General features: G+C 41.0%; 1 protein-coding gene across 1 annotated transcript in view; it reads right to left on the bottom strand.

The window, feature by feature from the left end:
• Positions 1–3,742: 3,742 nt before the first annotated feature.
• FER1L6 (fer-1 like family member 6) overlaps positions 3,743–25,208 on the bottom strand; it is a 174,220-nt gene continuing 152,754 nt past the window's right edge. Inside the window, exons 36-41 of the mRNA XM_061438664.1 lie at positions 22,679–22,767; positions 22,131–22,229; positions 18,352–18,593; positions 16,474–16,637; positions 6,238–6,338; positions 3,743–4,500 (exon numbers count right to left, since the gene is read on the bottom strand). Coding sequence (XP_061294648.1) covers positions 4,317–4,500; positions 6,238–6,338; positions 16,474–16,637; positions 18,352–18,593; positions 22,131–22,229; positions 22,679–22,767 — 879 coding nt within the window. The 3' untranslated portion in view covers positions 3,743–4,316. The remainder of the gene's footprint in view (positions 4,501–6,237; positions 6,339–16,473; positions 16,638–18,351; positions 18,594–22,130; positions 22,230–22,678; positions 22,768–25,208) is intronic.

The following is a 25,208-nucleotide window of genomic DNA, read 5'->3' on the forward strand; positions in this document are numbered from 1 at the left end:
GTATAGATCAGAGATGTGAAGTTAGATGCCTTAGGTCACAAAGCCTGAGTGAAGCAGAGTTAATACCAGACCCCAACTCCCCATTAGACCACCCTGGAGCCATTGAGTGATCATCTCAGATCCCTTCTCTTTCCTTCTTTGCCACAACTGCTGAGTGAAAATAACCATTCTCTTTTGTGGGAAGGATGATCTCCAATCTGTTCTCCACATGAAATAAAAATCTAGTTATTCTTTTCCACTTCCTAAAAATGCTCAATTTCCACTGCCTTTAAAGTGAAGACTGAAGCCTTTAAGGATGTGGCCCCTACATAACTTTTCAGCTCCATCTCAGGACCCTCTGCTTCTCACTTGGTACCCACTGTCTTTTGCTTCCTCCTACCTCAGGGCCTTTGCACATGCTACTTTCCTCTGCTAGAGTGCTCTTCCTCTCCATCTTTCTTCCTGACTGCCAGACTGGCTATGAGTCCTTGTTGAGATGCTCTTTCTGATCCCAGTACTTTGCTCCTATTAAATCTATCAGTCTGTATTTATCTGGTTTTATGTAATTATTTGATTAATATCTTCTCTCTAGCAAACCTTATGCTCCTTTAGAGCAAAGATTTACTTTATCTAGAAGATTGTGTACTTTTGACCCAGAGTTTATCACAGCAATTGGAATGAAGACGGAACTCAATAGTTATCTGTTGAATTGAATAAACACCAACTGGCCCCAGCTGTGACAAAGACAGTTTAGTTTTCCAATTTCTATTCATGTGTCTTTTGAGGGAAAAGAGCAAGAAAGGCACAGGCCATTTCTATTACTGGAGAATTGGATATCACATCCAGTGAGTTGTTTCATGATGTTGTTGCTGGTATTCCATTTTGCTTAGTTTGAGGGGAAAGATTTAAATGTTGTTTTGAAAAAAAAAACATAAGCAAAACCACTCTGAACCAGATTTAAGCAGTAAGAACAACTCTAATCCATCAAATGAATAGATTTAAATTAATTGACTCTGAGGGATGGGATGGGGAGGGAGGTGGGATGGGGGTTAAGGATGGGAAACACATGTACACCCATGGCTGATTCATGTCAATGTATGGCAGAAACCACTACAATATTGTAAATTAGCCTTCAATTAAAATAAATAAATTAATTTTTTTTTAAATTAAAAAAAAATTAATCCCATTGAAGAATACAAGTAGGGACTCATGACAGCTTTTTGGGAAATGGGTATTCTGCTTTAATTTTTAAAATTGTTTTATTTTTTGGTTGTGCTGGGTCTTCATTGCTGTTTGTGGGCTTTCTCTAGTTGTGGTGATCAGGGGCTGCTTTTCACTGCGGTGCGTGGGCTTCTCGTTGCAGTGGCCTCTCGTTGCGGAGCACAGGCTCTAAGTGTGTGGGCTTCAGTAGTTGTGGCTCAAGGCTCCAAAGTGCGGGCTCAGAAGTGGTGCAGGGCTTTAACTGTTACCTGGCATCTAGCGTCTTCTTGGACTAGGGATCAAGCCCTTGTCTCCTGCATTGGTGGGCAAGTTCTTAACCAGTGTACCACCAGGGAAGTCCTAAATTTTTAAAACTCTTAAGCTGTAGTTCCTTTAAGGCTAGCTGTGCACAGTTGGCCTAGAACATTATTTTACTTATTTATTTTCTACACAGGATAGGCCATGAATGATAATCTATGTGTAAGACAGCAGACAGAGCCGATTCCAAAATTATCTTCATTTACCATCGCTCCTCACACATTTCTTATAGCACCATCTGATCTGAAAGTGTTTCAAATACTTTTGCTTTTCAGCATTCAATATGACATCAAAGAAAATTTGAGCTGTATTTAACTTAGAAGAATTTTCCATTTTTATTGTTTTTATTGTGGATTGAACAATGTATACTGTTTTGTCAAGTGTTGACTTGGCATTTCACTGTCCAGAATCCAGCAGAAAGCATAATACCTTCCTCCCAAATCTGTGCTAAAAATAAAGTTGTTCTTTTGCTTTTCAACGTCACAGCAAACATGTGTTGTGCTATTCCCTAAACTTCATCCGTGAAAAACACATTCCTTACTTAGTGCTCTTCTTAGACAAACCATAATCTAGAGATAAACAATATCTTGAGGAAGTTCTGGATGCAAAATCCATGGCGACAAGAGGCTGCGTTTATCTTACCTCTGCTGTATCCCACTGCTCGGCACATAAGGGACACTCAATGAATAGTTTTAAATGAAAACCTTTAAATTTATAATTGCTTATTAAACATTTGATATTAAAAATAATGCATATTTATTTTAGAAGTCTTAGGAAAAATAGAGAAACAAGAAGGGAAAGAAAAGATACTGCTACTTAAGGTGAAAGTAAAGTCACTCAGTCGTGTCCAACTCTTTGCGACCCCATGGACTGTACCCTACCAGGCTCCTCCGCCCATGGAATTTTCCAGGCAAGAGTACTGGAATGGGTTGCCATTGCCTTCTCCAACTGCTATTTAAAGATGACCACTATTAACACTTTGGCATATTCCTCCAAATATTTAATTTATGCATATGTACATATTTTTCCTTTTAAATCACTCTATACATAGTCTTTTAAAAAAAATTTACAATGTACTCAGTATATATATTCCATGCCATCAAGTAATTTGAGCTGTATCATTACTGATGTCTGTTATTTCACAATAAGAATGATCCATAGTTTATGTAACTAATTACACTAGGAAACATCGTCAATGCTTTAAATGCTCTAGTTTTTAGCACTTCAGAAAAATAGGACTTATGTTTACTAAGGAGTGAGTGTCTAGGGCCAGAATTCAGGGAACAACACTAATACTTCAATCTTTGATGAATCAGGAACATTCTAAATGACTTCTCATGTGGAAGTAACATGCTTCATTTTACAGAAGTAACATATGTGTGAAGTGAAGTGAAAGTCGCTCAGTCGTGTCTGACTCTTTGCGATCCCATGGACTATAGAGTCCATAGAATTCTCCAGGCCAGAATACTGGAGTGGGTAGCCTTTCCCTTCTCCAGGGGATCTTCCCAATCCAGGGGTCAAAGCCAGGTCTCCTGCATTTCAGGCAGATCCTTTACCAGCTGAGCCATGTGTAAGACTATCTAAAGGAAACAGTAGCCCCAGTGCTTCTGGTGTCGAGAGGGGAACCCCAATCCAGCTTCCTCCATCCCACCAAATGGCCCCTCAAGAAATAAAGAAAAAAACAGTTGCCATACTTACTCGTGTTTAAGGCCAAACATTCCAATTCCTTTGTTTCCTATTTCGCCTGAGAACACTAGTCCCTCACTTCTGCTCCCTGCTTCAGATGGGATGGCAGATCTACACTGTGTTACTTTGAAGATCAAAGAGTAAATTTAAGAAAAACTGACCCCATCTGACAAGTGCATTGGGTATTGTTTCTAAGACTGCTTTTGAAATTAATCTGTGCTTAAGAGTCATGACAGAACCTACCATATATGGTGGTAAGATTGAATAACGCGGATGATGGTTATTCACATCATGGTGTAGGGCTAGGGGGGCACCATATTTGGTGGGGATTATATATCTGACTAAAGAGAATTCCTACTGGTCTCATGGAGCTTCCCGTCCTATTCACACATACCCAGAATCACATTTTAATTCCCACTTGGAAATTGCCATATGCTAAATAAATATGCATAAATACAAATGGATTTCTCCAGAACTCATTACTACTACTGAGCATGTTCTACAAGCATTTAATGGAAAACCAGCAACATCTTTTTAGATGGGACTTTCAACGATGAAGTATTTTAAGTGGTGTATATAAAGTTTATTCCAAGCCAGCTTCTCAGCCTGAATAAGTGAATGTGTCCTGTAAATTGTAAGGATTAAAACAAGGTTAAGATATATGGGACAGGTTAAACATCTAGTAATTTGCTAAAATGCTTTTAGTTTAATTTGCAGTAAAAAAATTTACTTAATACTTAAAAAGAAGTGTTTCCAATAATATCTGAGACCTAGAATTAAACTTCTCAGAATAAAACCAATTATGGAAGGAAAATATTCACCTAAGTCAATTTAAGGTCACCAGTGACTACTATAGGGTAAAGGAGCCATTATCTCATGCTGCCCGTGGGCAAAACCATGCCTTAAGGTTTTTCCGTTGGAAAGAGGGCTAGCAGGGGTTGGAGCAGGAAGGGACAGTTTCTCTCCCATTTCCTCCAAGAAGAGCTGATGTGTCCTTAGTTATAAGGAGTGGCTCTTAGGTCTTTGGGTTTACCCAGTATGGTGCCTGCACAGAGCACACATTCCTATCTATTTACAGAGGAGGAAGAAGAGGGGATCAGCAGAAAGGGAGGGTCTGGATTCTCCATGACCCTCTACGAGCCCCCAACAATCCTTTGGCTGATGGCTCCCGGCAAGGTATAGATGAAGAGGACCAGGAAGATGATGAGGATGATCAGAATGAAACCGATGATGATGTACTTCTTGTAGTTCCTCCAGATGAGGTGGTACAGGCACTTGAAGGGGCTCACGAACCAAGAGAAGGAGGTGTTCGGGCGGCTGAGAAGGAAGCAAGAGAAGATCAGAGAAGGTGCCAGATTGTCAACACATATGAATCTCAAGATCTCAGGAAGGATTTCTGACTCTCAGTTTTGCGAGGACCCACAACGAAAGGCCTGAAAATGGGAGAAGACCATGTTGTCTTCAAGCAGGAGCACGCTAACTTTTTATGTGATAATGATTCCTCATCATTTTAAAGAGTGGTCCTGAGGAGGGCAAGAGCCTAGTTAGAACCTAGCCAGAGAACTGAGAGCCCTCTGTCTGTCCTACCCTGACCAGTTCAAGCCTCACCTCTTCCATGAAGCCCTCCGTGACCACCCCAGTCCACAATAATTCCTCTGGTTCTGAATTCCTGCCTCACTCATTGCTTGACCTACCCCCTTTTTGAACCTAACATGTGTTTTCCACACTGATAACTATTTTATGAATCTGTGTGCTCTCCCTAAACAGACTGAAAGCTTCCGGAAGGCAGAGTTTATATCTTACATTTCTCTGGTGTTCTTCAAAGTGTTTCCAACCATTATGTTCCCAACACTATGACAGATTAGATATAGGTGCAAAGAAAGGAACACCTACTCATCAGGAGACACTTGGGGTCCAGGGAGGAACAAGACAGCTGTAATTTGAGAGAGTATTTTGTGTACATATTTCATATCTATTAATACATATGTTTACTTTTTTAACTTTTTTTTTTAGTTTTTCTGATTTGGACCATTTTTAAAGCCTTTATTGACTTTGCTTCAATATTGCTTTTATGTTCTGATTTTTTTACTACAAGCCATGTAGGGTCTTAGCTCCCCAACCAGGGATTAAACTCACACCCTCAACATTGGAAGGTGAAGTCTTAACCACTGGACCACCAGGGAAGCTCTGTATGTTTACTTTTTAATTGATATATAACCATGGTTTAAATGGAATATGGTAATCCTTGCTTCTAGTAATTCTACTTCTGGAAATTTATTTTAAGTGATAATTTATAAAGGGGAAACATTTTTATCATATTACAATAATGGAAAAAGGTAGAAGTAAATTAAACATCCAACTATGGAATGGCAACCAACTTAAATATGGGTATTGAGTCTGTGAACAATTTCACAGCCATTAAAAAAAAATCCTCTGACAATTATGGCAACAAGGTAAAATTTTTAAGCCAAGGATAAGTGAAATATGAAGATAATTTTGTATGCATGATTAGAGAAACACAAGGAAAAAAACTCATGTGAAACTCACATTCCCATACAAAATTACTGAAAACATATATGAAATTATTCTGGAATTGCTTATTTGGTAGTATTATGAAAAAGTGTCCTTTCCATTTGCTGGATACTGTGTAAGATTTTTGGAATATTTTTCAGTTATAAAACCATGCCAATAAAGAATCAGCCTGCAATGCAGGGGACACGGGAGACCTGAGTTAGATCCCTGGGTTGGGAAGATCTCCTGGAAGAGAAAAATGGTAACCCACTCTAGTATTCTTGCCTGGAGAATCTCACAGACAGAGGAGCCTGGTGGGCTACAGTCCATGGGGCTGCAAAGAGTTTGACACAACTAAGTGACTAAGCACAAACAAAACACAAAGAACCAAAAACTACACGAATCGGATAGTAGCTATTGACTCCTCCTCACTTCTCGCTTCTCCCAGAGGGATGTTTTGGAGAAATGCTTGCATCCTCTGATACGGGGCCCACAGAGGGCCCTTCCCGTGTCTGATCCCCTCATCCCCGTGACTTCACTCACTTGGGCTTGTCCAAGGGCTCTGGCTCCTTTCGGGCTTTTCCAACAGGATTTTTCTCAGCTTCCTCCGCCGTCACGAGGTGGAACTCGGCTTCAACCTTGCCCTGCACAAAGACAAAACTCTCAGTTTCTAGTCACAAAGAACTGCGGGGTGCGGGTTGGCAGGGAGGGCAAGGCCAACTTTCGAGAAGAAGTGTTATCATGTGGGATAATGCCAGGAAGGATTTTGCCTATCCGCTGCTTTATTATCGAGGAAATATCTTTCTGGTCCTGGGAGAAGCCATTTTTACGATGGACAATAAAAGTCCTGAAATAATGTTACTCAAGTTTTGTGAGGCGAGGGGGTCCCACATGTACACATAGAAACACAAATTTCACTTGTAATCATTTAATATCTGTAGAAGCAATGTGAATTACAGAAAACAGAAAGGGGACTAATTACTTGAGTAGCAAACCCTTTTGAATCTACTACCATCTTTCTTCTCTGTTGATGGCTCTCAAAAGGAAGGACTATTTCACTTGTAATCATTTAATATCTGCAGAAGTAATACGAATTATAGAAAACAGAAAAGGGGACTAATTACTTGAGTAGCAAACCCTTTTGAATCTGCTACCATCTTTCTTCCCTGTAGATGGCTCTCAAGCGGAGCTGGGTGTGTATGGACCTACATTTGCCAAATGGCTTTTCTGTCATCCTTGTTTTTGCTGTGCCCTCTAAGTATTTTAGAATTATCCTTTTATTCTAGCACTCTCTTCCCTTCTCTCATCTCAGTGAGAAACAGTCTCTTTGGTTTGAAAATTGTGAATCATATGCTTCTTCAGAGCACCGTGCCAAAGTTATTGGCAGGGATATAAGTCGGGTTATCAAAGGATGAGACAGGACTTCTGTACAAGGTGAGAGTCATTCTTTCTTGTTCATTCACTACTTTTGGAGGCTCCCTGTATACCAGGCATTGTTCTAGGCCCTGGGGACTTAATGATTAAGAAAAATAGGATCACTGATCTAGTAGAGCTCCTGTTTTTGGTGGAGGAGACCCTCTCTCTTGCTCCTTTGGTTTTGTGGATCAAGATTCAAGGTGAGGAACTTCCCTTGTGGTCCAGTGGTTAAGACTCCATGCTTTCAATGCAGGGGACACAGGTTTAATCCCTGGCCAGGGAATTAAAGTCCCACATGTTGTGTGGTGTGGCCAAAAAAACAAAATTAGAAAAGATTCAAGATGATAGGAGGGACACAGAAGTGGCAGGAGACTGGAGCAACATCAAAGAATTTCAGCACCTATATTTGCTGTTAAGTTTGCCTTTCTGAATCTCGTGTGGATGGGGCATTACCTGACTTCTGAGGTTGATTTCCTACCCAGTAAAAAGGTCTAAGGTTCTAATGAACCAATGATCTAGTGTTAACTTATTTATTCTTACTGAAAAAGCCAGGATTTCTTCATATATATATCTATATATTTCATTTTTATTTGTTTATTATCTTTTTTGTCTGTGCTGGGTCTTCACTGTTGCACGGGCTTTTTCTCCAGTTGCAGTGAGTGGGGCTACTCTCCAGTGGTGGTAGGCAGGGGTCTCATTGCAGTGGCTTCTCTTGTTGTCAAGCCCCAGCTCTAGCTCGCGTGGGCTTCAGTAGGTGTGGCACATGGGCTCTGGAGCGAACATGGGTTGTGGCTCCCAGGCTCTAGAGTGCAGGCTCCACAGCTGTGACCCATGGGCTTAGTTGCTCCGCGGCACGTGGGCTCTTCCCAGATCTGGGATCAAACCTGTGTCTCCTACTTTGGCAGGTGGATTCTTTACCACTGAGCCACCAGGGAAACCCAAGCCAGGGCTTCTTAACAACAGATTTAGTTGCTGGTAGCCACGAAAATGTAATCATCGGAGAAATTAGAGAGAAGTAGAGTATTTGGGATGAGTTTGGATCCCTAGGTTGGGAAGAGCCCCTGGAGAAAAGAAAGGCTACCCACTCCAGTATTCTGGCCTGGAGAATTCCATGGACTGTATAGTCCATGGGGTCACAAAGACTCAGACACAACTGAGTGACTTTCACTTTCACTTTCACTTTTTTTTTTTCCACTTTTTTGGAGCAGGCTCAGAGAGGTAGTGTCATGGCTGTCTGAATTAGTAAAGAAGCACAGTGGGCTTTTATTACAAGTGAAGTCATGAGTTCAAATCTAGGTAATCGAATCCATTCTTTAGACTAGTACTGTGACCCAACTCAGAAGGGATTAAATTCATATGACCCAGAAATATTCCTTAAAAATATGTGTATATATACTCATTCCTATTGAGAAATTTTGGCTCCATCAGCAATGCCTTGGACATAAAGGGACTGAGGAAATGCTTGGAAAGAAAGAATATAAAGCTTTTATCCATTCTTATCACTCCTCTATACATCTATCAACAGTACAATAATAGTAATATAACTCTAACTGTAATTGCAACACTTTATTGAATGCTTGTTTTGTCCCAGATTTGTTTTTTTTTTTTTTTTTGTCTATAATCTATCATAGTAACTAGCAAAGTAGGTCTCCTTTATATTGATAGAGAAATAAAGCCATAAAAGTCAAATAACTTTCCCAAGGTCCCATAGGCAATTAGCTAACCAACTGGAATTTGAACCAAACTCTGTAAGATTCCAAAGTTCACACTCTTTCCTTTATAGCAGGCTGCCTTCCAATTGCCAGATAATTGGACTAAAATTTTTATGGGACCCTTCCCAGCTCTAACACGAGATGATTCTGTGATTGTCTTCATCATTGCCACCTAAAGGCATTTGTCTTCTCCGGCCTTAGTTTCCTCATCTATCAGATGGCCAGAGGCTCTTTAAAGCAACTTGGCTCTAACTGCTAGGTTTCATGAAAGGCGGAGTTAGAGCTTAGGATAACCGTGTAAGATTTCATGGCTGGAATAAACCCAAGAAGCCAGCTCCCCATGCATGGCAGAGAGGGCTTCCAATCTGCAAGATAAGACCCTCTGTCTGATTTCCAGAGGTTTTCCAGCAATGATCTGGGTTCCACTGTGCAACACTTTTATATGCTAGGAGCCTCATTCAACTCCTCTATACTTGACAGAGTTTAAGAGTCACTAACCAACCGCTGGGCTCCAGAATGTTTGGAAGAGAGGACAAAATCCAATGGAGAACAAGTGAGTATGAGAGTGAAGGGATCATAGGTGCCTTTTTGTCTTCATTGCTTAACAATAAGCTTAGCTAGAGTGCTATATAACATGCATGGTGGTATATTATTCCATTTAAACCACTTGACAGCTTGGCAAAATAGATGACATTTTTATTCCCAGTTTATAGCCCAGGAAACGAAGGCTTGATGATGTTTGCTAACTTTTGCCACAAAACTAGGATTTGTACCCAGGTCCTCTGACACCAAATCCCATCCTCCACTATTTTGGAAGAAAAGCTATGACAAACCTAGAGTATTAAAAGCAGAGACATCACTTTGCCAACAAAGGTGCATATAGTCAGGGCTGTGATTTTTCTAGTAGTCATGTATGGATGTGAAAGTTGGGCTGTAAAGAAGGCAGAGCCCCAAAGAATTGATGCTTTTGAACTGTGGCACTGGAGAAGACTCTTGAGAGTCCCTTGGACAGCAAGGAGCTCAAACCAGTCAATCCTAAAGGAAAGAAACCATGAAAATTCATGGGAAGAACTGATGCTGAAGCTCCAATACTTTGGTCACCTGATGTGAAGAGCCGACTCATTGGAAAAGATACTGATGCTGGGAAAGATTGAAGGCAAAAGAAGGGGGCGACAGAGGGTGAGATGGTTGGATGGCATCATTGACTCAATGGACATGAGTTTGAGCAAACTCCGGGAGACAGTGATGAATAGGGAAGCCTCGTGTGCTGCAGTCCATGGGGTTGCAAAGAGTTGGACACGACTGAGAAAACAACAACATCTTCTGCTATTTTATGTGTCTAAGTGGTTTAATTCTGTGGAATAAGTGAACCAGCCTATTTATTTAACAATCAATCAATATGCCTTTTCTGAAATGTTCAAGAAGAATCTCACAATCACTGCCATTCCCCAGCATTAGAATATATTTTTGATGTTAAATGTTGAAAACACATACTTGCTATATAGAGAAAAAATGTTGCACAGATGAGGCCAGATACAAAATAACACACTATGTGTGATTTCATTTAGCTAAAGAAGGCAATGGATCAATTAATGAGGTTAGAGGTCAGGATAGCGGTCAGGACAGTGGCATGAGGGGTCTGGGTCACTGGAGAGGTTCTGCTTCTTTGTCTAGGTACCGATGGGAGTGTTCAGTGTGTGAAAATTCATGGTTGGTACACTTTTCTAGAATGTATATTACTCTTTTCTGTATGTAAATATATTATGTATTAATAAAATTGGCTTTAAAAAGAAAAGAAAAACATATTTTTTACTTCCATCTAATGGCTGGCCTTCAGTAACAGGGAATAGTAGAGCAAGGCATAGCATAACACAGCACAGGAATTGAGTGAGTAGGATTTGGTGCAGAAAAATTTATATCTGAAATCAGATTCTACCACTTACTAGCTGTGTGACCTTGGGTGAGTTACCTGCCCGTCTGAGTCTCACTCATCTGGGGATGTTAATAGCATGTACCCCATAAAGTTGCTTTGAAAAATAAATAACACTTATATAGTGCTCACCCCAGTGCTTGGTGAATATCAAATTTTTAAAAAATCATAGTTCTTAACTTCAACACTACTTCATGGACAGAAATGCATAATTTAATGAGAAATATATTCTGCTTATTCAAAAAACTCTCAAAGAAGTCCCAAGGACCCATATTCTCACAGAAAAAATTTAAAGGAAAAAAAACAGGAGGCAGAGGATATGAAATGAGTTCTGCTCAAAGCATAGGAGTCATCAGCTAATATTATGAAGAGCCTCGACCCCACTTCACTGCCCTGCCTGAGTGGGCATGAAGCGTTTATCTGGCATCATAAAGGCAGCAAGGGAAGGTATTTACTGACACAGTCTGATAAACACTGCTCCTCATTCCATATCTCTCCACACAGAGGCCATATCCTATTTCAATCATCAGTATTCAACCAAGCACCAAGGAGAGGTCTTAAGCTAATAATATCATCCCAATGTAATTTTAAATCAGAGCTGGAAAAAGTGGACACTTTGAGAGACTATCTGTTAATGACATCTATGGATGGAAGAAAATGATAAGGAAAGGTCCTGACAAGACTAGATTTGTGGTATCACGGCCATCACTCATGGGCTTCGCACTTCACTGAGCCCGGAGGGTGGAAGATGCGGGAGGCTGAGAAGTGATTCTGTTGAAGTTGGATATGACACTACCTCTCTGAGCCTGCTCCAAAAAAGTGGGAAAAAAAAGTTAAAGTGAAAGTCACTCAGTTGTGTCTGACTCTTTGTGACCCCATGGACTATACAGTCCATGGAATTCTCCAGGCCAGAATACTGGAGTGGGTAGCCTTTCCCTTCTCCAGGGGATCTTCCCAACCCAGGGATTGAACCCAGGTCTCCCACACTGCAGGTGGATTCTTTACCAGCTGAGCCACAAGGGAAGCCCACATACACATACATACGTACGTGCACACATATGCATGTGTGTGTGACTGTGCGCATTACAGTGCGTGATCACACCTCTGGACCTAGGAACTCCATTTCTCAATAGCTAATTTAAGGAAATAATTCAAAACTCAGAAAAAGCTTTAACACAAAACACATAGTCATATTCTTTTGGATATTCAAATTGTCCTATTATAATGAGATGTCTCAGGGTCACATTGCATTTATCTGCCCCTGACCTGGAGTCAGCCATTTCCCCAAAGATATATGGATTCTTTTAGTAGGAATTGGTATTTAGAAACAAGTGTCAGGGTGCTAGGAATCTTGTTTGCTACCGGGTTAGAAAAGTATATTTTTGAATTCATGAGTCAATGATGATACAAAAAAGCAAAGTAAGAGAAAAAAAATCTCATTTACTACCACTAAGTATGAGTCTTACACTAATTCTTAATTCAAAAACTTGATAGTGAATGGAGAGAATTAAACATTTATCTGATATTTTTTTAGGGGATATGGTGACTATAATATATATCCATTTGATGAGAGAAAGCTCTTCTTAACACATAAATGCCAACTAATAAATGAAAAACAATGATATAATTAGATAATATATAGATGGATAGATAGATGATAGATAAAAATGGCTGGGGGCCTATTTGAAAATAAAATAGATCAAAAAGATAAGTAATAGCAACATATCAACTATAACTGAATCTTATTTTTAAAAAAAAAAGCTATAAAATACATTTGAGGACAATAGGGTATCCTTTTTTACAGAAGGAGAAATGAATATGATATGGATATCAAGTTATATTAGGCAATATTATTAATTTATATGTGATGATGGCATTGTAGTTATGTAAGAGGATGTCCATATTCTCAGCAGATGCACATGGAAGTACTTAGGGGTAAAGTGTTAGAATGTCTAGAACTTACTCCTAAATGGTTCAGCCAATGTATGTGTGTGTGTATCTATACCTATACATATACACACACATATATATTCACATATATAGGCAAAATAAATATGGCAAAATATCAACAAATGCTGAGTCTAGATGGTGAGTATGTGGCTGATCCTTGTCCTAGTCAACTTTTCTGCATGCTTAAATTTTTTTAAATGAACATATGTTGAGGAAAAACACATGATTTAACTGTGGCATTTCTATTTTGAGAATATAAAGAGTTAATCATATTCCTAATACTATGTAGAGGAGTGCTTATTATAACACTGAATAAGCCAAAATGAACAAGGCATTATTTTTAACATAGAATGATCACGATGATATAAAATTAACCAAAATCTATATATATCGGGAATAACAATATGTATTAGCAATTGTTTTTTTTTGAGCAATTTGCATATGGGCACTATTTCTTCCTTTCTGCATTTTGGTGTCTTTTGAATTTTCTATAAATTTTCTAAAAATTTTCTATAAATTTTCTATAATATAGTTTGTCTTAAAAACGATCTTCAGGTGAAAAATATCTCCCCTCTCTGCTCCTGTGGAATCTGAATTTGCCACGTACTCTTCAGACAGTTTGTCTGTCTACAGGTCTCCTCAGCTAAACTGTGAATTTCTGGATGGCAGGAACGCGTCTTATTGATTGCTGAGCCTTTAGTGCCTAGCGTATGAGTATGGAGCCATCGTAAATGCTGACAACGGTTTTTTCATACTAAACTGAGAGCAAAGAAATGTCTCTTTTAATTTTAGTTATTATGCTCTTGGGACTTACCTGGGCTACCTACCTGTAGACTCACAATATTAAGCTATAAAAGAAACTTCCTGATCTTCATCTCCTGAAAGAGTGATTTCTTTGAAGGTTGCTTTTAGCAGGATAATAAGATGCATAATGCAATGTGTTTAACGAAAAGCATGTTCTATACATAGTCCTGTTCCTTCACCAAAGGATGCCTGTGCTTTTGCAATTCCATTTGGAGCTGTTTTTCACTCACTATCCTATATTCCACACTAGGAGCTGTGTGATCCAAGTCTCTCAATTACACAACTTGGGTGTACAGATAAGTGGCTTTAAAAATAAGCCTGGCAGGTGGCATAGCCCATAAACAAACCCCTCCTGGCTGCTGGTAATTGGAATAAGAGGACAGTGATGTTCTGACTGCTGGCTTCAAGGCACAGGAGGGGAGTTCACGCAGAGTTGGAAATAGAGTATGCCTTTGCTAGAAACACATCTTGGAGGCACCCAGTCTGAACTATTCATTTTACAGGCATGGAAACTGTAAAAATGAGTAGACAGAAATCTCAATTAAAATAGAGTGGAGAGATCAGCAAAGGGGGCTCTCATGCCCTATGCAGACAGCAGAACCTAACAGGAAGAAAGACTTCCTCTTCTAGCCTGGCCACAGCTCATCCAGTGAGAGACAGTCACGACTCAGCCAATAAAAAGCCATGGATTCTTTGTTAACTATAGCACTCCCAGCTTCCTTTTTCCCTCCATAAAAGAGTTCTGTCCATTTTTTTGCTGGGGACTTGCACATGGCTAGGATGGGGGAGCCTGGTGGGCTGCCGTCTAAGGGGTCGCACAGAGTTGGACACGACTGAAGCGACTTAGCAGCAGCAGCAGCAGCCATGGTTGCAGATCTCAAACTGCAATTCTTTGTTAATCCCAAATAACCTGTTTCTGCTGGAGAAATAGCTAGCAGTCTACTGTTGGAACATGTGTCAACACTTTATACTTTTTTGTGGTTAAATTTTATTCCATTGTATGGATATACCTGATGGTGACATATGTAAAGCCACTTAAAACTCAAAATGGAGTAACTATGGTTCATGCATCCAAAATGGAGCCAGGTGGTTTTGCAGATCCAAGTTCCTAAATCATTGAGAACTTCAATCTTCTGAACTGTATCAAATTCTAAGACACCACTGCTGCTGCTGCCGCTAAGTCACTTCAGTCATGTCCGACTCTGTGTGACCACATAGACGGCAGCCCACCAGGCTCCCCCGTCTCTGTGATTCTCCAGGCAAGAACACCAGAGTGGGTTGCCATTTCCATCTGCAATGCATGCAAGTGAAAAGTGAAAGTGAAGTCGCTCAGTCCTATCGGACTCTTAGCGACCCCATGGACTGCAGCCTACCAGGCTCCTCCGTCCATGGGATTTTCCAGGCAAGAGTACTGGAGTGGGGTGCCACTGCCTTCTCCAAAGACACCACTAACCATCTTCAAAACAGTATCTGCCATCACCTGCTCCCTGCAACCTTGCAGTTTCAAAGATCCCCCCTCCTTTTGCAACAATGTAATCATTTCAAACCCCAACCAACCCTTGCTTAAAAAGCACCCTTCTTGCCAAACTGGATTTCTGATTGGTAACCAAAAAAATCTGCTTAACTTTGTGGTGTTTTGCCTTTACCAGGCTGCCTCATTTTGTAGTGGAACAGAACAGAACTCAAGTGCTTCTTGAATCTGCCTCTCTCTAGCTATAGTCCTAACAAACCTCAAATAAATGCCTCTTTACTTCAATCAGGTCTGTGTTTCTGAAATTTTTATTAACATATCAAATTTGTTTATCCATTCATCAGTTGATAGACATTTGGATGGCTCCAATTTGGGGTATTATGAATAACATTGCTATGAACCTTCATTTCTGAACTCATCCATTCATCAATCAGTTCACTAACTGAGCATCTATTATGTGCTAAGCCATGAAGCTTGGAAAGGAGTGCAGAGGCTGCCACATAGTAAAACCTCAGTGAAACCTCAGTGCATACTTGAGGGGACAGGAAAGAAGGCGTCTGCTTGAATTCTCATTCTTCCGATCCCATCTCACAGAGGGGACTGAACTTGAGAATGGAAGGAAGAGAAAGCCTCCAAGAAAACACGCTAGAACTAGACCCCATGGAGTCAGGTCAGCAGCTGCCATTTACCCAGTTAGGCTCAAAGAAATCCATGTCTTTCCCCCACTGAGTCCACAGAACAGAGAGAGACTGAGAACTCGGTCTATACCCAGACCTGTGACCTGAAGGGTCCTGACTTGGGTTTGCTCTGACTTCTGGGCACTAGGAGCAGAAGGGAGAACACGCTCCCCCGAAGACAGGATAGAAGCGAAAGGGGGCCATCCATGCAGTCCTGGTCCCTTTTCTCAACTTCACTGAGCACTGGAGTCCTCCGTCCTCCCTTACACAGGTGATGAGGGAGCTCAAAGAAAGGGTAAGGGAAACTTTCTTCCCACTACTCATGAAATGTCTGAACTCCTACAGTATGTGTCACGCAGGATGGAGCAAGTTGGCAAGTTGGGAAAGGGGTGAATGGCTCTCCTTTCTGCCAGCATCCTCTGGAGCAAGTTTTAAAAGGATAGATCACTTTTTAAACTGGGTTTTTCGTTTGAAGGTGAAGGGATGAAGCATTTGCATTAAAATTGCACATTCGTCAGGAATGTATGCATAATTTCAAGAGATGTTGAAAAAAAATTAATGCCAGGGGCATATGTTCAAGCCAAGAGGATGGAAATCCACCCTGACATAGATTGCTATTAAATCAAGCATGCTGAAATACGGAGGGCTTAATGCATTTATAAATTTTTCAGAATTCTTGCTTCTCAGAAGAATCTTTGCCCTAAAGGGCTCTCTGTCATTTCAAGTCATTTTTCTTTAAGTTTACAAAATGACTCATTTAAAGAGCATGGGTCCTCTGCTTGCCCCATCCCCACCCCATCTTCTACGGCTCTGACTTACCGTGAGTTCTTTGCTTTTAGCAAAAGGCCACCAGCCCCGCACACGCTTTTGCTGGAATATGGAAATCATGTTCTCCTCACTTGCATTTTCAAATTTGGTGAGATCACAGGCTTTGGCAGACTTCGCTGCTCGGGGGAAACTATTGAGGTTCATCTCCAGGGAGCCTGTGAAGAGATGCCCTTAACAGGTTAGGGAAGGGCTTTAAAATCCGTCATTATCCTCATTCACACACCTATTCATCTATCCTCTCACTGGTCATTCAATCAGGACCACAAGGGATCAATAGCTTGTGCTAGGTATCCAGGACACAAATATGACCAAGACATGTGTGTTGCGTTTAAGGCATTAATAATGTGGCAGCACACCAGGACTTCCCCGGCAGTCCAGTGGCTGGGACTTTGTCTTCCAGTGCAGAGGGTGTGGGTTCGATCCCTGGTCGGGGATCTTAAGATCCCACATGCCTCGCGGCCCAAAAGCCAAAACATAAAACAGAAGCAATATCATAGCAAATTCTATAAGGACTTTAAAAAGTGGTCCACGTTAAAAAAAAAAAAAAGTATTAAATAAAAGAAAGTGCTGTGGCAGCAGGTAGAAGATCAGGGCAGAGCTACCGTATGTAACTTTCAAGCCTCGGTTTCTGATATCATCTGCTGGGCCTCTTCTCTGTTCCCCGAGTATGATCTAGATTCCGTGTCTATCCTCTGAGCTTTTCCCTGCCTTAGCACTCATCAGCCTAGAAGAACCTCCTCCCCCCATCACCCCTCCCTTTCTGAACCCATTAAACTCCTCCAGGCTGGGGACTAAGTCTTACTGTCCTGGTAGCAACTCTTCCAGTACCTTCGTGGGTTCTCAACAATGAATTTTCTCTTTCAAGAAAATTTGTGTACAATCTTTAAGGGGTTAGTTTTCACTCACAGTTGTTATAAAATACTCGCATATTTCCCTATGTTGTATAATCCACCCCGGAGCCTGTCTCACACTCAGTGGTTTTGCCTCCCACACCCCCACCCCTGGGTTGCCCCTCCTCCCTTCTCTCCCCATCGGTAACCACTAGTTTATTCTCTGTATCTGTGAGTCTGCTTCTTTTTGGTTGCCATTCACTAGTTTTCAACAAGTAAGTATAAGTCATAATAAGAGAATGCCATGAGAATACTATATTTCTCTTTTTAATAAACTTTCCTATTAAGTAGTATTTGTTAACTGTGGACACTTAAAATATATACATGAGTTTAAAAAATTTACATAATCCTACCTCCCAAAAATTGATCACTGCCTTACTTATTAGTTCATATTCTCATGTCAGTCTTTCTGTCTCTTTGGCTGTCTCTGACTCTTTCTGCTACACAAATAAACACACTTTTTACCAAAAGGGGATTTTTTTTTACATACTTTTTTCATTTGATGCACCTTGCCTAACTATCCAACTGATTAAATATTCTAATATTTTAATGGCTGCAGGGTTATTACTTATTGAGCACTACTTTGTATGAAACTCTGTACTTCGCTTTTAGATTATCAAATATATACCTCCCAATACCCTCTGAAGTATACAATTTTATTATTCCCATTTTACAACTGAGTAAAACTGAGGTACAAAAAAGACCAGTGATTAGCTCAAAATTTAACAGCTTCTTGGCATTGGAGCAAAGATCAATTTAAGGTTACTTGAATATATATCTTCTACCATAGGGATGTACCATAACTTACTGAGTCAATTACCTTATATTAAGGGCTATTTGGAATGTTCCAATATTTTGCTATCAAAATTATTAAACAGCATCGAAATGATTATTTGTGGAGCAAAGTCAGACTAAGCTCTTCAGAAGTTGAGATAAAACCCTCAACATTAATATGACTTTGATGAAGTCTCTACCTTACCCAGAAAATCATCTGAGGACAGTCTTTCAAAATCCCAAACCTGGAGCACCAACACAGCTGGTGTCTTACACTCCATCTTCTCTAATGAAAATATATGCTCCCTCTTGGAAATGACCATTTGCTTCTCTGCTGGGAGATACTGAAACGGAAATAGGAAGCGCCAGTTGAAGTTCCCCTCTCCGGTCAGGGAGTTGTAATGCACGTCTGTCTCCTGCTTGTCGTCTTCCAAACCCTTTAACCACCTGAATGAAGACAGAGAAAGAATTAAACCCTCTGAGCACATTATTCATGCATCAGCATCACCAAGAGTGACTGAAGTAGTTTCATTGTGGTCACGGATCATAGTTTTAAAATTATGACATAGATTCAGATGGAAATTTCCATTGAATCTGAAAGCTATAAATAGGGATCAAAGGGTCTGAAGCAGAAATAAGACTCTCATTCTAAGTCAGGTTGGGGAATTGTCTTCAGTAGTTCTTGGGTATATCTGCAGTAAAGAGGGAAAACTCAGGAAATGTGAAATGAAAGTTTAATACGAGTTTCTTCTCACCCTGGGAGACTTCGTTATGGGGGAGGGGGCATTTCTGCACCCACTATATTACACTGCATTTTATTACATTACTCCATTCCATAGATAAGTTGTCTTAACTCTCTGTGCCTTTGTTGCATCTGGAACATGGAAGCAATCACAGAATCTAGTTCATGGGAATTCTGAGGAATTACATGAGATAGTATATGTCCAGAGCTTTGTGTATTCCAAATGATCTATGATGCTATTTCCTCTTAGTATTATCTGGTCTTTCTCCTCCATGCTGAGTATAAAGTAAGCTATTAGGAATACATTTTCCCCTAGTACTTTATCCATGGCTAATTAACTCTTGAGAAAATAGGTACTTTTAATTCAAACTAATTGATAATGCCATACCACTTACTTTCTGAAAGCAAATATCCCTTCCTCTACCTCAAACTACCCCAGAGCAGATAAAGATCCTTCTCTTCTGAGAAGAGTGGTACCACTCAAGGTAAAGGTACAATTATTTAGGTAAGGGTACCTTTATTTAGCTAAAGATGGTGCTTGGCCAGTCAAGGTACGTGTGGTATCTGTTATGAAGCAAGGGCTGAGCCAGATGCTACGGGGTGATGGGGAGCAAGCAGAGGTGATCCTTGTCTTTGTGGAGCCACAGTCGTGGAGGGGAGAGGATAGAGGGAAATGGGTGGGGTGGAAGAAGTCACCAGTGAGGGATATGCAAAGGCCCTATGGAAGAAGTTAGGATACATTCTAAGACAGGAGAGAAGCTCAGTGTGACTAGAGAAGGCAAGGGGGGAACTGATCCAGTGAGATGATAGGTAGCAGCTCATTATATGTGATATTTTAGGACTTATGAGAGACTTTAGATCCTTGTCCAGAGAAAATAGGATGTCATTAAAAGATTTTGAGTACAGGACTGATGTGATCAGATTGAGTTTTTAAGAGGTCACTCATTTTTCAACATGAAGAACAGATTATTGGAAGTAAGACTGAATATGGAGAGACCAATTCAGATAGTATTGACCCCCGCAAGAAATGATGGAGGGAAAGATGATGATGGTGGAGCTTTCCTGGTGGCTCAGTGGTAAAGAATCTGCCTGCCAAAGCAAGAGGTTTGGGTTTGACTCCTGGTCCAGGAAGATCTCACATGCCTTGGAGCAACCAAGCCTGTGCTCCAGAGCCCAGGAACCACATTTACTGCAGCCCACATGTCCTAGAGCCTGTGCTGTGCAACAAGAGAAGCCACAGCAATGAGAAGCCCACGCACTGCAACAAAGTAGCCCTGGCTTCCCTGGCTTGCCGCAACTAGAGAAAAACCCACACAGGGATGAAGACCCAGCACAGCCAAAAATAAATAAATATATAAAATTATTTTAAAAAAAAGATGATGACTCTCTCTCTCTCTCTGTCTATTTCTCTCTCTCTCTCTCTCTCTCTCTCTCCCTCTCCCTCTCCCCAACCTGCGTATGTGTGCTCTTTCTCTTTCTCTCCCATGTGTGTAAGCTCTTTCTCTCTTTCTCTACCAGCCCCGCCCCATGCACACGTGCTAGCATGCTCCTCCACTCTCTTCTCTTCTTCGAGGGTGGATTCTCCTGCTGTCTTCTAAATAAAATAGAGCTGTAACACTAAAAAAAAAAAAAAAAAAGATGATGATGACGTGGTGACGCTAAAGAGAATAGATACTGCTGACAGCTATTTGGGACCTAAAATGAATAAGACTTAGTGGCATACCAGAAACGAGAGTGTCAATGAAGAAGACAGGTTCTTGCTGGGGGAAGACAAAGAGATAAAACTGAAAAGAATTTACTGTTTCTGAGATGAGTTTTATCTGAGGACACATTTTGTTGTTGTTGTTAAAAAATTGGTACACTTTATTACAATAATATTTATGCTTTATTGCTTGTATTTGAGAGTATACTGAATATTTTGTTTGAAAACAAGTAGTTTATCGAGAAGATTTTGGATGAGAAGCTATCTATAGTTATTATTATAGATAACTTCTATATGTTATTATGATTATTATTCTATTTTTATTTTTTAAATCATAGAATGCCTTAAGTTATGCAATATTTATTTTGAAAACCTCTAAGTAATTTCTTAACTTCCTCAGAGTTTGTGGAGAGAAAAATTATTGTTTCTTTGAAATTTTCCTGCTAAAAGAACCAAAATTCTTTTCTTATTTTTTAAATTGGAGTGTAATTGCTTTACAATGTTGTATTAGTTTCTGCTGTACAACAAAGTGAATCAGCTACATGTACACATATATCCCCTCCCTCTTGATTAGGGTACATGTTTAAGTCATATTGTTTCTGGTTCTCTACCACCTCCTCTCCCTCCTTGACTAGGGGCTAAAGGAAACCTACAAAGGCATTTGTGTCATAGCCAAGACATAGGAGAGAGATACAAATTATTTAGTTTCGTAGGTCCTAGGCTGATAAATTTTTTTTATCAAACTAGCAAATGAAAAGGTATAAATTTCAACTTTTGTGTTAGGCTGTGGCTCGGCTGGTGAAGAATCCACCTGCAATGTGGGAGACCTGGATTTGATCCCTGGGTTGGGAAGATCCTCTGGAGAAGGAAACAGCTACCCATTCCAGTATTCTGGCCTGGAGTATTCCTTGGACTGTGTAGTCCATGGGCGTTGCAAAGAATCAGACACAACTGAGCAATATTCACTTCACTGTGGGCTTCCTAGATGGTGCTAGTGGTAAAGAACCTGCCTGCCCATGCAGGAGACACAAGAGACTCAGGTTCGATCCCTGAATTGGGAAGATCTCTGGAGGAGGGAATGGCAACCCATTCCAGTATTCTTGCCTAGAGAATCCCATGGAAAGAGGAGCCTGGTGGACTACAGTCCACAGGGTGCAAAGAGTCAGACATGCCTGATGCAATTTAGCATGCATGCTTATAATCTTAACACTTAATCTTTCATCGATAGCACTATAGTTCACTACTTCCTGCTGGTGTAAATATATTTTGAATGTCATTCAAAAAGTTTAGGCATTCAACATTTAACAGGAAGAGACATTCATATAAACAAACTTTTCTCACAAAAATATTTCATGAGATAATCATTCTTAGTAAAATGACCAAATATTTGGCAAAGAAAGTGACCTCTCTAACAAGGTGAGTAAGAAAGCCTCCTTTTGTGAGGTGTGGGTGGAATGCCTTCCATGAGGCATAGTTTGGTTGAGGGTTAAAGGGTGAACAGGAGAAGGAAAGGGTGGATGGAGTTTGCTGATGATCTTACCCTTTAACATAAATATCACTCGATTTTTGTCCTGTGAAGATATTCTCATCCTCCAAAATGACATCTTCTGTGTTCCAGATGGTTACTCTCAGTTCATACCTGGGATAAGGGAAGGGAGACGTAGGTTGAAGACCCTGGAGGTTGAGTCGATTGGTGTCTATGTGATTCTGGTATTGCTTTGAGTCTATAAGCTTCCTCGACTTTACCAAGTTCAAAATATTAAGACTTAAGGTCTTCGTTCCATCAAAACCAAGTGTCCCAGCTGGAATCATCATGAATATGAATTTCTCTGAGCAGATCCTCCTTCCATCAACCAACATTTTTTGGATGTGGAAGAATGTTGACACTCAGGGCTCTTAGCATAAAACAGGGGCCACTATTTCCATCCCCATTGCTACTATTACTACCACCACTCCTGATGTAACTGACCAGGTAGAAAGTCAGGCATGATTGTCAGGTGTCAGCTGATTGGTGTAATGTGTCAGACACCAGGTCTTTTAGTCTGCACCATGGTTTCTTTCCTTGAAGATGAGGCTGCAACTACTTACCCTTTGGGTTTCCTTGGAGAAATGTCAACAGGAGGTCCAGGCTGAGGCATATCTTCAGGAAACATATCCACCCACATCTGCAGACGGCCCTTGTGAAGAAAAGAAGACTCTAGCTTTTTTGGGGAAAGTGTGGTTACCACATGGACACTGACCATTCACAGTTTTAACAGATGCCTTTATTAGGGTTGAGTCTCTGGTGGCTCAGATGGTAAAGAATCTGCCTGCGATGCAGGAAACGTAAGAGACTCTGGTTCGATCCCTGGATGAGGAAGATCCCCTGGAGAAGGGAATGGCAGCCCACTCCAGTATCTGTGTCTGGAGAATTACATGAACAGAGGATCTTGGTGTGCTACAGTCCATGGGGTCGCAAAGAGTCAGACATGACTGAGACACTAACACTTTCACTTTACTAGGAACAGTTATTAGGTAAATATAATATAATATAATAATATTATCCATACTGTATTTAGAATATTTGTTGACAAAGACAGAACTTACATTTTTATTAAAAATTGGAGCATATATCAAGAGAAGGGCAAACCTTATTGAGCACCTACTATGTGGTAGATGCAGCCCTGTGCAATTGAAAGCATTGTCTCATTAATTCCTCCAATATCTCCACTAGGTAGAAATTCCTACTTGGCAGATGAGAAATGTCTTGCATGTATTTACACAGGCAATATATAGCAGGGCCTGGATTCAAATCTTATCTGCTGACTCTATAGAGACCTGGCTTTTCTTACCAACCCCTAAGGATAACAGAGATTCTACTATCTGTCAGAAGTATCATGGTTCATTGCCTCCAAAGTATCTTAACATCCACTAGCTCCACCAATGCTTACCCCTAGCCATAAGAAAGTAAGGTTCAGAGAAATCAAAGAAATTATCCAAAGTCCTGTGGCTAATTAGTGATAGAACAGGACCTTCCATCCATTGCTCTGGACTCCATACACCAAAATTTACCCTGTTTCAAGGGATCTGAAAGTCCAGGTGGGAAGAAGGGCCAGTGGATTCTACGTTCAGCTCTGTTGTATGTACTCTAAGTGCTCTGTCAGCTCAGGCAAGAAGGTGAGTGATCAGCAAAGGCTGGGATGGTCAGGGAAGATTTTATATGAAGTAAGTGGGGCTGTCAACAGAGGGGGGAGGATTCGTAGGATTTGGGTGAAGGAGGAGCTTTGGCTAGGGGGACAAAAGGAGGATTTCCAGAGGAAGGGACAATGTAAGCAAAGAGCTAGCATTTGGGAAGTGATGAACCAATTCTGGGCTTCCCTGATAGCTCGGTTGTTAAAGAATCCACCTGCAATGCTGGAGACCCCAGTTCGATTCCTGGGTCGGGAAGATACTCTGGAGAAGGGATAGGCTACCCACTCCAATTCAATGAAGGATTATATTTCTAGGGTCTCTAAAGAGACATTATGTGCTCAGTCGCTCAGTTGTGTCTGACTCTTCACAGCCCCTTGGACTGTAGCCCACCAGGCTCCTCTGTCCATGGACTTTTCCAGGCAACAGACATTAATGTTCATCTTTAACCAAGAAGCCACATCTGACAGGCAAAATGAGGGCTGCTGCTGCTGCTGCTCAGTCGCTTCAGTCGTGTCCAACTCTGTGCGACCCCAGAGACAGCAGCCCACCAGGCTCCCCCGTCCCTAGGATTCTCCAGGCAAGAACACTGGAGTGGGTTGCCATTTCCTTCTCCAATGCATGAAAGTGAAAAGTGAAAGTGAAGTCACTCAGTCGTGTCCAACTCCTAGCAACCCCATGGACTGCAGCCCACCAGGCTCCTCCATCCATGGGATTTTCCAGGCAAGAGTACTGGAGTGGGGTGCCATTGCCTTCTCTGAAAATGAGGGATACCAGTAACCAAAAGATTTCAAAGATCTGGGAGTAAATCTTAAGAAATAACCATAAGCTTCTACATTTGATAAAAGTGTATTCTTTTCAGACACCCACACACATGCGATCCCTAGGTTTATATTCCACCATGCCTGGGATAGCAGTGTGGGTCTTCCTGCCCCATTATAGTCAAGCTCACTTGCTTTGCCCAGACTACACAGTGAGTGAACTCAGAGCTGGGACAGAACTAGGGACTCAAGCTGTCTGGGTTAAATCCCAGCTCTGTGTTGTGCTGTTCTTAGTTGCTCAGTCATGACCAACTCTTTGGAACTCCATGGACTGTAGCCCGCCAAGCTCCTCTGTCCATAGGGATTCTCCAAGCAACAATACTGGAGTGGGTTGCCATGCCCTCCTCAAGGGGATCTTCCCAACCCAGGGATTGAACCTAGGTCTCATGCACTGTAGGTGGATTCCTTACCATCTGATCCGCCAGGGAAGCCCAAGAACACTGGAGTGGTAGCTTATCCCTTCTCCAGGGGATCTTCCCAACCCAGGAATTAAACGGGGGTCTCCTGCATTGCAGGCAGATTGTTTACCAGCTGAGTAACTTTGTGCAAGTTACTTAAACTCTCCTAACCACAATTTCTTAAAAGTAAGGATCATAATAATTTCATCATGAGGCAATATTAAGAAATAA

Source organism: Bos javanicus, chromosome 14, assembly GCF_032452875.1.
Source record: "Bos javanicus breed banteng chromosome 14, ARS-OSU_banteng_1.0, whole genome shotgun sequence".
In the NCBI taxonomy this organism is placed as follows: domain Eukaryota; kingdom Metazoa; phylum Chordata; class Mammalia; order Artiodactyla; family Bovidae; genus Bos; species Bos javanicus.